The following is a 15,243-nucleotide window of genomic DNA, read 5'->3' as shown; positions in this document are numbered from 1 at the left end:
TTTACCTTCTCTGTGGTGACCTTGGAGAGATCCTTGTAAAGAAGCTTACGGATATATTCCTGTAAGGGAGGACGTTTTTTCTTCACAGTCTTTTCAGCTGGAGGGGGATTACAGTAGTAATAGGCATTTTCTACCATTGTAACGTAGCGTGCATCAAGATGCATTGCTTGTTTTTTCCTCATCATTTGTTCCTGGAAACAAATGCAAATGACCACTGAGAGATGCTGACATACCATATTTTCAAGCCAAAGACTTTTAGAGTTACACTTGGGATACAGTAAATAAGAAGGTTGCAGAAAAGTAAGTTAAAAGCTTGGGTAGAGAGAAAAAAGGACAAAGTACGTATATATGGGTCTGTGTTGCCCTTTCCATGGTCATTTTTCTTTATGATCCCTATTTTTATAATGGTTCACCTGTGGTAAAATGGTTTCAGAAAAGTATTTAAAATTTAACTCAAAATCTTAATGCTACTGTTCAGATAAATGGTTGATAAGATTACAAGCAACTCCGTTTAAAACATTATTTAACTAGAGTTTACAAAGTAGCTCAAATACTGATGTCTTTGCACAAACACAGTGAATCATCATAAGACTGGCAATCTACTTTTTACATCAGCATGTAACTTGAGAGGTTTTGATGGTTTTGTATGAATTTCCAAAGGTTTAGACAACAGAATTTTCCTTATTCCATGCTCCATTGCTGCTGTTTACCCAAGCAGAATCGACTGCAAGAAACAGCATCTACCATAAAGTAATGTTTCAGGAAAAAGCAGATGAGTCAACACTAATTACTGTGCTTAATTGTCAGGACTGTACTGCTTTTCCTCAATACAATCTTTTCTCCATACTTCATTTTAGATATGTAAGCTAAGGTTTATTTTGTGGGGTTTAAAAATTTCTTTTATCTAAAAATTCTGTACGAGAACTGAAATAGCAGTTCTAAGCTGCTGATTTTCACAGTGGAGGAGGAGCTTAATTCCATTATTAAATACTTTTTAATATGCAACTGCGTATTCATAGCTATATAGGTGTAATTCTGTAAGTTGCATTAAATTTTTATGTACATCATATGATCCTATCTATTCTAAATCACTCTATGGTGGTTCATCAGGAAACTGCACTTGTTTGAACTTTAACATTTACTAGAGATAGGCTACACAGTAATTTATAACTTCAAACAGATAAACAAAATTAACATGTAAGTACTGTTTCATCCCATCCCATCCCCCCCTCCACATGTTAGTATATCCATTCATGCAGTCCAGTAAACTAACCAAGAGTTTAAACCTCCTTTCATTATAGGTGAGGAAGCAGTATTTTTCATGCTGGTGGACTTTCCACTAAACTCGAATAATTTAAAATTTTTTTTGTAAGGCAGTGATTCAGTTCAACTGAAATGCCAATGTATTCAAACAACTCCTTAACCCTGAGTTTCAGCTGCTAATTCAGTGGGGAAGAGTAGCTGTGTGTAACATAGTAACCCAACAAATAATGTCATTTTCTTCCTGGATTTTAGTCATCTATCACCAGGAATGTCTCCATTTGACACCAACTGTAAGGCATTTCATTCTTAACCTTTTCCACAACACAAATGGTCTTTCCTTTGATTCCCTGAGACTGTTCCTTTCCAAATGGGAAATTTCTGTCAGTAGCAGTACATTTTCCTACAGGCACCTAACAGATGCACAGCACTTAACGACTGAGTACATAAATTGTTTTATGTGGGGAAAAACCACTTAGAGCAGAAAATTCTGAAACCTTCCCATGACATGTATGTTAATTGTTACCTTTGAAAATTTTTCACCTTTTCTAGATAGGAGAAAATACACCTTTGCTACCTTAAAGACATTTATGACACTATACTATAAACTGAAAAATTAAGTGGGCTGAAGTGAAACAGAACAGAGAACATGGCAGAAAGGCTTGCAAATAACATTTAAAAATCCCTAAACCTACATAATTTGTATACTTTCCTGTTATAAAAAGTTGTACATTATACTGTAAATAATAGTTTATAATTAAAATGTTTCTTCCCAGAAGAGACAATAGGCACTACCTGAAGTCTCAACACCACTGTAATTTATTGGGTTTTGAGCAGTCCTGAGCATGTATTCTAACTGTAAGTGGACTGTATTAGTCTTAATCTCTAGTCTATTAAAAATCCTCAGCATTTCAAGAAACTGTTTCAGTCGTTTTTCAGTTAAGGCAGGAAAAAGAAATCATAACAACACATTGTCTATAGTAACAAAAACCTTCTTGCAATTCAGAAGAAAAAAGCAAGACCTGAGGTCTAAAGTGTTTTAAGCTCATCAACTACTTTGGGTCTTCATTTTACTAGGCTAAAATGAAGAACTACACAGGTAAAGCATTACATTTGAAGATTAGGTTCCCATTTTTCCTCTGATAAAAACAGACCATGAACAACATTAAAAGTGTCCAGGTTAAAATATTAAAACTGTTTGGATTTTTCTTCTTGGTGAGTGACAAAATCTCTCTGCATGTAACATATACTGCAGAATCATTTCAAAAGAAAATCTGGTGACCATTAAGAAAAAAAGAAGAATTAAGTAATTAATCAAAACCTAAGCATCATGAAAACTCCAATTTAGGAAAGCATTTCAGCATGACTGACATTTAAACATCAGATCATAGTGAGATACTGAAACTGTTCAGCTTCTCCTTCCCTTCACTACCTGCACTGCTCTGCCCTGCTACTCGTTCCGACAGTTCAAAATGAAAATTTCTAATTTCCTGAAGCACATTATTGCTATAGTGAATTAACAAAGCTCTACATGAACTGCATTTACTTTGCCACAGCCTCTGCCTGTACAAACATCTCCCACAGTTTCAACATCACCTATAAAAGGAGTCACACCAAGAAGGAAGCCACCGTGTTGCTTAAGTTCTGTATATTTACCAACACAAGTGATCTGGCCCTAAAGCTTAAGACAATTGTCTAAGTTAAATGGTTAAAAATGCATCAGGAGGCTTTTAATACCAAAATTTCAAGTATTCTTTTAGCAAGACCACAAAAGCATAATACAAGAATTTGACATTTTAACATGATAATATTACATAAACTTAGATCATGATGAAGCTGATCTTCCTTTCAAAGCTCCAATTCAAATAATCCAATTCAAGTAATTCATTTATCAACAGACAAACCCTAAAGCCAATCTAGTTTTACATTAGTATTACAAATTTCATAAAGGACACTCAATTTGAAAGATTTGCCCAGAAGACAATTACGAGAAATAAACAGTCCTAATAAAAGAAGAATCTCTAAATAATTGACAAAATATTAAGTAGTTCCACAAAACCAGGATATGATCACTAAATGTTTCTCTAGAAAAAGTTACTTAGTGCCACTAAATTTGTGATGCTCTTACAGAACACTTGACTTCTCAATAATTAATTTTCTCTTAATTACTTTTAAAATCCATTCTTAACTATGACTTTCTTCCACACCAGGACAAAGCAACATTGTCTTTAATACAAACATGCAGCTGTTTGGAATCTTATTACGAAATACATCATCAGCAGTAAAGATTAACACCAATAATTATTTAGAGGATCAACAGGCTTTAATTCTGCCCATAAGAGTCACTGAGTAGATCAGCTTTACAATTGCTTAGATTTTTACCACAAGATTGTAATCAGCTTGCTTTGGGAGAAATCTTTTCCACAGTTCACACCAACCTGTACCATAAGACTATGATTCAATTTGTGTAAGACTATTTAAGTCAAAATTAATCTCTGTAGGTTTTTAGGGGAATGTGAGAAAACACAGCTATTAAGATGGGATGCAGAATATAAACCTATTTAGCCTATTTTACATCTTAAATAGATATTCCGAACTTATTTGCCATCTTCCACCTTCTCCTGGTTCCTCAATGCATAAGAAAAGTCTATTTATCCAAAACCTTGTGAGGCTTTAAGCCTCAGTAATTCAAACAGTGTTTGGTTTGTCTTACACTTCACAGTTAAGCCATGTTTAGCATTCATCCAGCAGATTCCAGAAATCCAGCTAACAATAAGCATTTTTGTAGTGCATAACACTAAAAGCAGTCGGTTACAAAAACAGCTCTGCTAAAAGCATTTAATTTTTCCTTATTTCTAAAATTTCTATTAACTACCAAAAAGTAATAGCAATGAGTAAAATGTCTTTTAAAGATAATGGAACAGTGTTTTTAGGGGAAAAATTACTTGGTTATGGAAAGGAATATATTTCACAATACAACATATCAGCTGGCAAACCTTTAGAAAATTGAGACTCAAACCTTTCAAGATACAAAGTACACTACTACAAAAAGCAAGAGCCAAGGAACTGGCAGTTAATTTGCCCATCTCTTTCCTCTCATGATTGTACCACCTCAACAGATGTTCTGACACTCAAAGAGGTTCAGAGAAAAACAGTATTTTGTGGAAAAGAAATTGTACAACAATATACCCAGGTATGCAACTGCTGCTCCATTAACTATAGCACGAGAAGAGAGACACTACTGGTTTAAGAGAAAGTGAATCTATCTTTGAAGGTCTTCTTCAACTATGTCTGACTCTGTCTCTTACCTTGGACACAGTTTTAGGATTGTCTCTCAAGTCAGTAAATACATTATTCAGCTCCTGTTACTTTTAAGTCTTTGCCAGTACTTCCCCAGACTTACAGATCCCAATTCTAATCTTACTTTAATTCCCAATCTCTATTTCTAAAACTGCTTCTCTTAGTGTCTTTATCATAAACTTTTTCTTCACATTTAGAACTTTAGATCATTATACAGGGCATAGGAACCACCTCTTGCACAAACATCTTCACCTCCAGTTGAAATCATGTCTGGCTCCACTCTACTATTTTTCCCCTCAAACAGTATTTCAGGCATGTTCAGGTACAGCTACAGTATTCTTTCAACCTCATCCTCTGGGTTTTCCCTCTCTCTGAATTACTAGTTCTTGCATTTCAAAAGCAAGAGCTTTTTACTTCAGAAATTTAATTCTTTTTTTTACATTTTCTTTCAAGTCATGAAGAGATTTTTAAGTCAACTGGAGTTCTTGAGAATAGTTTCAAAAAGAAGTAATTGCTTTAAGTCAGGACATGACATCCTCCCCGTAAGACAACAAGTTTTCTCTTACCAAAAGAACACTAGTTCTTAAGTGAGATTCTGGTGATCTGAAGAGGAATCTTCCACAGGTTTCCAGCAAGGTACACGCCATTTCAATATGGTGATGAGAGAAGTCTGACAGAAGCATCTGGTATGTATTTAAATAAAAGCACAGCTTGTTAAACATCTTTTTCAGCTGCAGAAAACATTAAACAATATCTACCAGACTGGACAGTATGATGGTGCTCTAAATTCTTTACAGAATAAATGAAAATGGATTTCACTGATCAGATGTTAGGATTGGTGAGGCCCTGGCACAGATTGCCCAAAGAAATTGTGGGTGCCCCGTCCCTGGAAGTGTTCAAGGCCAGACTGGATGGAGCTCTGAGCAACCAGGTCTAGGAGGAAGGTGTCCCTGCCCAAGGCAGGGGGTTGCAACCAGGTATCTTTAAGGTCCTAACCAGCCCAAACCATTCTATGAACATTCAAAAGATTAATGCCATTTTTAAATTCTTGTAAGAACAGTCTATGGACCCCAAATTCAGGCTTCAGAAAAACAGGATGCTTTGAAAGACTGGCATAAAAACCCCACCTAAACTACCCAATAAAACTGCACAAGGGCACAGTAACCTCAGAGCACACCCAACTGCACTGTTTTAAGTTAAGCAATAACTATAATACAGCTTTGCATTTTACAGCTTTTTATACACAAGAGAAGTGAAATTGTGAGTGATTATGATTTTTTTAGGAATTCAGCTTTGATATCTAACAAGTCAATAAACAGAAACTTTTCACACAGAAAGTGATCTTAAGCTGCGAGTCTCAAGCACCCTTTATTAAAGGCACTTTTATTTTTTAAAACCTATTTTTAATTGGCAACTTGACAACAAAGTTTGAATGTTTATCATGCAGGCAAAGTGAAATGATGTGCGTAGAGATTAACACTTTCCAAAGATGTTTTGTCCCTCAACAAACAAAAGCACCTGCTAAAACGGCATGAAAGCCTCTCCTTGCATCACTGAAATGCTTTTTGCCTCCAGTCCCTCTCCCTTACTGTTATTTTCTCCACAAAAACATTCATTGAAATCAAGAAAATGAAACTTTTGCAATGTACAGCAGATTAATAAGTATCAATGTCTGCCATATTAACCAATAAAAGGATTAGCAGTTTGGTTACATCCAAATGTAGAAGTTTATTTTAATATATCCCTCCCACTAGAAGAGGTAAAACATTTTAACTTCTATAGCAGCTACAGAAGTCTCCTTATAAACAGTAGCCACAGACACCAGGGTTTAAAACATCCCATGTAATGAATTCAGACAACATCAGCAGCAGGTAAGTGAAGGGGAGTAGTATGGGGACACATTATCATACACAGGAGTACAGGACTACCACAACACCAACCTTTAAACAGTGGAGAGTATCGTTTTTGGAGAACATCTTAAACTTGGTAAGCTCACCAATAAATCTCACAGTTTTATTCTTTGTTTCAATGTTGATCTGGTCCTTTTTTCTTACCTAAAAAACAACCAAAAAATTGATTGTAGGCCCTCAAAAACACCCACTTCTTCTAAATTACTTTGATCTGAACATGCACAAAATACACTTGGGAATTCAGTAGTGCTTGCTATCAGTTTGGTTCCTCAAGCTCCACCTTTACTTCTCACTGGGTTTCCTAAAACTCTCCCTATAATCTTGTTTCTTCAGAACACTTTGAATTCTCTTCCCCATATCCCCACTCCCCAAAACAGTTAATTCCTGTAACGTATCTACAGCCATAGACCCTCCTCCTTTGCCACAGTGAAGTAGCAATAAAGTACTCTAGATTCTGTATTTTCAGAATCAGTAAGAACTCTCTATGGGAATAGGGCCACTTGCACTGTCCTCAAGGAAATATTAAACACGGATGGCTTTTCAAGTCAGATTTAGTAATGTGCAGAATTTTTCTTTTAAAATTACTGACATTCAGCATAAATTTAGGAATGAAACACAAATATATATCTATGTCCAAACATAATCCACAAAATAGAAAATTGTATTTCCCCAACAGAAAGAGGTTTTTCTGAGAAAGTTAACTTTACATAGTTAAGATTCAAGTAAGTCTGAGCAAACTATACACATTTTTAATGTCAGTATTAGAAAAAAAATTGAAACCTGTGCCACAGAACTCAGAAAATGGTGAAGGAATCACTGCTGTGCACCATAACAAGTTTGATTACAACACTTAAAAAAAAGTAAAGGAAACAACACTGAAAAATACATCTGTGTGGAAAATTTCTATGGATGAAAATTGTAAAATCTAATTTGAATTAAATACTGTATGACAATAGCAATCACTACAATAGTAGCCTTCTAGTGGGAAATGTTGAAACAGGTCAGGTCTCATTTTAAAAGCAAGTTATTAAATTATAGAAAACTCTTAACGCAGATGGAACACAGTTTCTAATTTTTGTAACTTCTGTTGTAACTGTTGTACAGTTCACTTATATAAATACACAAGCATATATGGAAAGTTGCAAAAACTTCTCTTTTTCAAAGACTTATAATAACAAAAACTTATTTTTTCTAGAACTGTTGACCTGACAGAAAAATATTCACTGAATTTTCAAAGTATTATCTACACAACAAAAAAAGGGTTTTTTTCCCCCAAAGGATAACTTATGAGATTGGTTAACCTGAATGTAAAATCTAAACCACCAGAACATACATGGAATCTGAAATCCCCTTTCAGCATGGAACAGAGATCCTCTGCTACATCAGACATACAGGGATGCAATGTGGCAACCAGTCTTGCATAAAATGGTAGCAAATCCAATCTACAAAGGAGAGGATAAAATAGACAATTTATAGACAAAAATGTATTTATGTGTACAAATATGGGTACCATTTTAATTGTGAAAAGAATCAATATACTGATAGAACTACACACATGCAATTTTTTGGCCCACTTCAGACAGCAATATAATTTAAAAATAATACAAGAAAGTAAAAAACCATATCCTGTTGGAATACTTCATAGTTAATTTCCTTTTTAACTACTGCCATAGGTAAAATGCTAAATACCACCAACTACAGAATTTGACCTTCAATAAATTACCAAACAGAAAGAAAATTCAGATCCATCTCAACATGCAGGAAAAGGTTCTTACAGACAAGGCCATGGGTTATTGCAATGTATTAATATTTTTTCTGAAAAGCAGCAGACATAACCAGGGAGGTAGAGTATATCTTTACTTTTAAGGTGGGAAACTTCTAAATGAATGTAGTAGTTATTACATAAAACAAAGATGAGCAGAGGTGATGTGGCCACCCTTTTCCCCAAAACTCTGCTAGTACTCCCACAAATGGTAATATTTCCAAGTTTGCTATAGAATTTCCTTAGTTCATTTTCTCTTTCCTTAATTACATGCCTTCACACCCATTTCCTTTGCACATTTATGCAAACCAGCTGTGTATATATCAGTTTTAAATGCAGAGAAACCAACTGCACTCTGAGGCCTCATAATATCATTTAACAAGCTGAAGGAAGTATTTTCGGTTTATTTTCAGAATGTTAAGTTAATGCAGTAAACAGATGAACTCTAGAACAAGCCAAAGTTTTTAAGCGGAGAGAAACATCCTAAATTTACATGCTTCTACTGAGAAATTGCCTGTAAGGGAAAATGTATCTTGAGTTTATGAAGGATTAAGGTTTTCCCTACTGCTCAGGAAAGGAAAAGACAAAAAATGCTGACAAAAAAAATCCAAAAGCACGGTTGATACACAGAGCTTGTCCTGGCATAAAGCATCAAGATGAAAACCCCAAAACAAAGCATCCACAACTGCCTCCTTTCTTCTTTCTGCTTCTATGTCACTGGAGCCCATTTCCAAGACATTTAATACCTACTTACAGAAAAAGAGACAATTATGTATTTAAATTGTGGATTAGAAGCATCAGAATATACTCCCCCCAAAAAACACAACTAGGCAGCCTCCTGATAACACACAAGACTCCTGGTGAAACATTGTGGGTATCTCAGTTACCTATTTAACAGTTTTTATCTCTTTTGTTAATCAATAACTGAAGCAGTATTTACATTTTTCAAGCTTGTTGGAACACACAGTCAAGGCTGACTACCCACAGCAAATTACTACCATGTTATTAAGCATTTAGCCATTAACTTTGAGGGAAGTGAAATTATCACTACTTCACACACACCCACAAAAGCTAAACTAAGAGAGGACTGTGGCTGAACTAAGAGGGTGTATTTAACTGAGGGGATTTCTGTATGGCAACTCTTTTAAGACAAATACCAGAAAGCTTTATTCTGGTCTCAGCAAGTACCTGCCTGCTGAGAGCTAATAATTTCATCTCTGTAAACTGAGCATACCTGGGGGAAAATTAAAGTCTTAGAGTATACTGTTGTTATTCTCTTACAGGACACAAAAGGTTTCTTCATGGGGAAGCATACTAAGACTGGGTATTTCTAAATAGATGAAATATAATAAAGAAAAGCCTTGGGTTAATTACGCTGAAATTGGCAGTCAGAGATTGAGTTAGTTCCCTCTCAGGGGAGACAAAAATTCATGTTCAGCAGTGGAGACATTCCAGTATCAGTGGCACCATCTACTGGTACATCCAGTGCTTTGTTTCCCCCAGAAGCATTTATTTCTCTTGAGAAGTGGGGAAGAACTTAACTAAACCCCCACAAACCCCACAGTATTGCTTTCTCTTCCTGCTCTTTTGCATTATGAAGCAAGATCTGGCATCAGGGATGAGTCAGTCACTCTGAAGTCCATGTTAAGCACCCTGAATATACACCACCACAGTAAAAAGCACCACTTCTGATCACTGCCACTTAGACTACAGACCATGGACTGAAGCCTAATCAGCTCTGGATCTCAGGGTCACATGAGCTGCACATCCGTAGAAGATCTAAGAGCATATATTTTTTCTACCATTTCAGATGTCAATTTATTAAAAAAAAACCCAAAAAAAGCCAATCATAAATCAACCCACACAAAAACTTTTCTCCGAGTCCTAATTGCTATCTCTCCAAAATGGATGCATCCAGAATTTTATGCCCAGGAAGAGTGAAGGGGGCATTTTGCGCATTTCCTAATTTCTGTGATTCTACAAGAAAGACAGCTTAAAGAATGGAGCAATGGAGCCAGGACTCTTGCCTCCCAAGCATAATCATAATGGATAAAAGCAGTGCCTTCACAGGGCCTGAACAGGTACCAAGTGCCACCCACATTGCTCAGTGGGAAGAGAAGGATGCTGTGGAATTGGAATGTTACCAGGGAAGCACTTTTGTCTTTTATTTCTTTGCCAGGACATAAAACTCCTTGATCTCAAGCACACCCCTCAATTTATCCTCAACTGAAACAGGCCACTGAAACACTGATAAGTCAAGTTCAACTGAAAAAAAAGGACCTTGCTGCAGAGAAGTCTCAGGATGAAAAGCTGACAGTAAATACACAGGAGGCTTGCAGCTTTTGAGTTAAAATGTGCACAGCTATTTAACATTTAAGAAGCAGCTAACTCCTGAGTTATGAACCAATAATAACACTAAAAACTTCTATGTGAACAACTGATCTCTTACTGCTTGTAAACTTGCAACTTCACAGATCACCATAGATGGCAACATCAAAACATACCAGAAGCCACAACAGCCCCTATATACTGCTTAACATTTGTCTAGAATTGTTTAGAATTTAAAGCCTAAGAAAAGATTTCAGACTTCTCATGGTGAAGTAAAAAAAAAAAGTTACAGAATTGCAAAACTAAATAACTGTGTGTACAGGAAGATAATGCAGTTAGACAGCAAGAACCACACAAAGTCCTAAAGCTGTGAGCACTATGGGTTAAATCACTGTCTACAGTTCTGGATTAAAAGGCTAATATTTAGTTTTAAATCAATCCTCCAATGCAAATGCGAAAGCCACTCATACTGGCATTGAAAAATCTTTTTAAAAGGCCTTCTGTTCTATTGGGTTGGAGGTTCAAATCACAGCTGAAAATGTAAATGTGATCCATTCATCTGTATTCAACAGAGCAGGGTAAAGATGCACTCTAACACTGATCTACAGTGAGTTGAGGAAGAAATGGCCTTTTTTGTCAAATTAAGTTTTCTGTCTTGAAGAATCCTAATTTGTCCCAATCTATCCAACCCTAGTGGTAGCAATAAAGCTCCCTGGCAACACTACATAATGACCTTGATTTCACAGTGTCTGTGTTACTCTTCAAACACAAAACCAGTTTTACACTTTCTTGGTAAAACTGTCATGCCTGCACATTTCCCAAAACTGATCTCAGGAGAAGAAACAGAACTTATTCTGTTATTGAAATACCTCATTATGGCTGCAAAGAAAGCAGCTAAACATAGACAGCATTAGTTGATACGCTTGGAAACAAAATGCTTTTGGAAAACATACTGCTTTATCTCCAACCTCAAGGACATTGTTCCTCTGAAGCTTTCACAAAAAACCCTCCTCAGAAACATAACCATAACAAGCTTTCTTCTCCTACAATATCCTGGAGAGATATTGCAAAAATTCCTGAATTAGGAAAAACAAGCATGGAACAACAATAATGGAAGGTAAAGCCGTATCATTATGGCTCAGTGCAGAGATACGCAGAGCAAAATCATCGCTAATGCACAGTACACAAAGCCTTGGAGCAGTGTGTTATAGAATATATAGAATTTTCTACATCAGAAAGGATTTTAAATGTTGATTTGAAGACACACAGCAGAACTGCTCTTTTACCAACTGCAGCAATACAGTTTACTTAAATATTGGGATAGGTTGCCCTTTCAAATTGTCTGCATCTATGGGCAATTCAGCTGGTATTTACATTCCAACTGCTTGTGTTCAGAACAAGCAGCTCAGTCAACATCCTGATTCTCCAGCTGAGTCGCCCAGAGATGGGGTCACCAATGCAGGCAGATAAACACAACTGAACTTAAGATCTTAAAAGAATCAAGGTAGCTTAAGTATTCGTTAGTCAAGCAGGTCCCAGAGCAGACAGCAGGAAAAGGAATTAAAAAAGAATTGTACATCAAATGTTAATACTTCTTAATATTAGGAATAATTCATATTTATAATTAAGGATCAACAGTGAGAAGATCAGTTGAGCCATTCACTTCAGTGTTAGTTCCAACTACTGGAGACCAGAAACGTCACAAAAGTAGCAGCTCCTCAAGGCAACCCCACTATCTATCGTGCTCTGTTGATTTCTGTGAGAAAAGTTAGTATTTTTAAGACTATTACTTTTAATACAGATCTGTAGGGCAATGGAATTACCACTGGGAAGACAATAAATCAATGGCAGTGTGGAGACTATACACATTTCTAGGAGTTTCTTAACTGTGTTCATAGTACTGCCTGGTCTGAGATACTAATTTTTTGATAATGCAATACATCAGGAATGTAACTTTTGCTTTCATGCCATCCATGAAATCACACTGCTGAATTTACAAGCCATCATGCTGTTCTGTCTGAAAGGACCTCCTTTTGCTGTGCACATTTACGAGTTCCTCAGGAGCATTGTCATCTAGCCCAATTTAGCAGATTATGCAAAGAGAATAATGGATTTTCAAACAGGTTCCTCCTTCCAAACTACACTGTGCTCTAACTGTCCACAGGCTCTAACACAAAAAAAGTGCAACTTGTCCTGAATTAAATAAATCCTCCCTTTTTGGTATCAGGTAGGTTTTGCTGTTGTTTTCACAGTTAAAAAAAAGTAATGAAAAGAGATCTGCTATAAACACCAAGTACCAGAAAAAAAAAGAAATTCCTTATTAAAAACCATAATTTTTGGCAAAATATTGTGGTGTGGATCATTGATCCTAAATATTTCTTTGGTGCTTCAGTATAAGCCACTCCAGAAATGCACATCAGGAATAAACAAAAGCAACTTGGAATACACACTGGTTTTAAAAAATACATGCAGATGCTAAATTAAATAACAAATGGGTGGATCTAGCTTGTTCCCCTTCCGTTCTTACCTTTGTCTAGGAACTATGAAAAGTGCTCGTACCAGTTTTCTTCTGTTGGCTTTCGTATTCATATTCATGCAAAAATCCATTGCTGCCTATAAAGAGGAAAGTTAATGCAGTACTTCCCCTTTAATAGAGTGGATTTTAATTAAAGCAACAGAAAATGGTTTTTAAACATGGCTTTTATAGAGCTATTTCTATCACATGCAGCTGCTTTAAAAATAACCATAAAGAAAAATCTTCAGTTTTGGCTGGAACTGACATAGTTAGAAAACATGTCCACTGAGAGGAATACAGACTGATTAAAAATTAATTCAGCTACTGCCAGACTCCAAAGCGTAAAATGCTTATTTCTTATCTATCTGATCTTGCTTTATGGCTTTTAAGATGGAAAAAACTAAAATTATGACTGTACCTTGTCTATGAGGTCTCTGTTGACACAATTTGGAAGCTGCTGAAGAAAAGCATCTACTATGAGTTTTAAATGAGATCCAGTACTGGCTTCTTCATCCTCTTGTTCTAACAGAGAGAAATAAACAAGCAGCACACATCTTTAAGCTATACGATATAATCATTTATGAAGATATTTCCCAAACAGTGCATTTGTAATGTTTAGTTGTTAAGTATTCACCCCCATTATTATAAACACGAATATAAAATTCTGACTTCCTGACATCACCTATGAAGATCTCACCAGATCAATACCCCTACTGTTATCTTCTAATTGCAAAACCTGTGGCATGCTTCAGAAATTTTCCACTCTCCTCTATGAATTTGGCACTTAACACCAGATTTTGCTTTTCCCACTATTTGGTACCACGAAAAGAAACCTTTGAATTCTTAAGAAAAATTCTTAAGAAACACAGTGCTGCTGTTTCCCCATGTCAAACGAACACAGCTACACTTTTAGAGGTGCCAAGGTGCCATATGCAGCCCTTCACACATAATTAGAGGTTAGAATTGTTAAATCATGCTACGTAAAGCCATAACATAAGAAAAGTCTTTACCAATTCAAAAGGTAGAGCTGAATCTTAGATTTCAAGGAAAGTTAGAAACAGAAAATATTTTATTAGCACCCTAAGCACATTTGATGAGAAAAGTAATTTATGCACTGAAGTCTACATTCCTTTTTGTAGTCACTTTTCAGGCAACTGCCTTTACATTTGCTTACTTTTAAAAACTGTGTGAAGGAATCAGTAACTTTCACTACATAAACAGCTTTAAAATAATTTTCACTTGTATCTGTATGACTTGTTACAAAAACATTCATCACAATCCTAGCAGTTTCTAGTAACTAGTTTCATAAATAAATAAATAAATTCCCCTGAATGCACTCAACAATCTACAAACTAAAACAATCAAGTTCAAAAAAACAAATGAGGAAGAAAAAGAATTCTTAAAACCAATTCTTTTTACCTTGCTCATCAAGAAGCTTCTTTGTAAGATCTTCTGCCTCATCTCCACAGTCCAACTCCAGTGCATCATCATTAATATCCAGGTTCTCCAGCTCCAATTCCAGGTCCTCATTCCCACCTGCTTCCTTATTATCTTTGGCATCTTTTGAATCTGTTTACAAGTTTAGTAGAAATACCAAATAAATACTAATAAATTGTTAAAGATACACAGTCATGATTAGAATACAGAAGATTAATGCTGCTAAACCTGCATCTCTTTAGTGTCTTAATGGGAAATCTTTTACACAGATCAAGGAGAAAAAGGAAAAAGCAGAACAGGAGGAAGGTGTTGAAGAAATAACATGCTATTATAAAAGGTCACATAAAAATTATTACTTTCCTTGAAAATAGTATCTGAATCTGATAAAGATTCAGAAAAGAATAGTTAATATTTTTCTCGGACCATGACACTGGTCCAACACTGAACATTTTTCCAAGAGATTACTACCTACAGAATTTTACTGTTCTTTCAGGCCTCCTTCCAATACCATTTCCAGACAATGCTTCATTTAAAAAAAAAAATTTCAAGGCAGATAACCTTATTAAAATTCTAAAAATTTTCAAAGCAGAGTGTGACAACTTCTAAACAGTGCACAGATCATATGGAAATATAGACTCACAAACAAGTAACATATTTAGGATCACAGACAATATTAGTCTGGAATGGACTTCGGTGATATCTCCAGTTCAACCTTTTGGTCAAAGTGGATG

At 35.7% G+C, this 15,243-nt stretch overlaps 1 protein-coding gene across 2 annotated transcripts in view; it reads right to left on the bottom strand.

Moving 5' to 3' along the window:
• LOC121673338 (regulator of nonsense transcripts 2) overlaps positions 1-15,243 on the bottom strand; it is a 53,021-nt gene that overhangs the window by 24,249 nt on the left and 13,529 nt on the right. For both annotated transcript variants that reach the window (XM_042046561.1, XM_042046562.1), the window contains exons 6-12: positions 14,495-14,644; positions 13,494-13,597; positions 13,088-13,173; positions 7,804-7,912; positions 6,501-6,614; positions 5,127-5,243; positions 6-191 (exon numbers count right to left, since the gene is read on the bottom strand). In XM_042046561.1, coding sequence (XP_041902495.1) covers positions 6-191; positions 5,127-5,243; positions 6,501-6,614; positions 7,804-7,912; positions 13,088-13,173; positions 13,494-13,597; positions 14,495-14,644 — 866 coding nt within the window. The remainder of the gene's footprint in view (positions 1-5; positions 192-5,126; positions 5,244-6,500; positions 6,615-7,803; positions 7,913-13,087; positions 13,174-13,493; positions 13,598-14,494; positions 14,645-15,243) is intronic.

The sequence above is a fragment of the Corvus kubaryi genome, unplaced genomic scaffold (assembly GCF_017639235.1).
Source record: "Corvus kubaryi isolate FWS band 111438036 unplaced genomic scaffold, C.kubaryi_AGA036_p1.0 65360, whole genome shotgun sequence".
Lineage (NCBI taxonomy): Eukaryota > Metazoa > Chordata > Aves > Passeriformes > Corvidae > Corvus > Corvus kubaryi.
The sequence above is the reverse complement of the archived record's forward strand: the minus strand, read 5'-3'. Positions and strand labels throughout refer to the sequence as shown.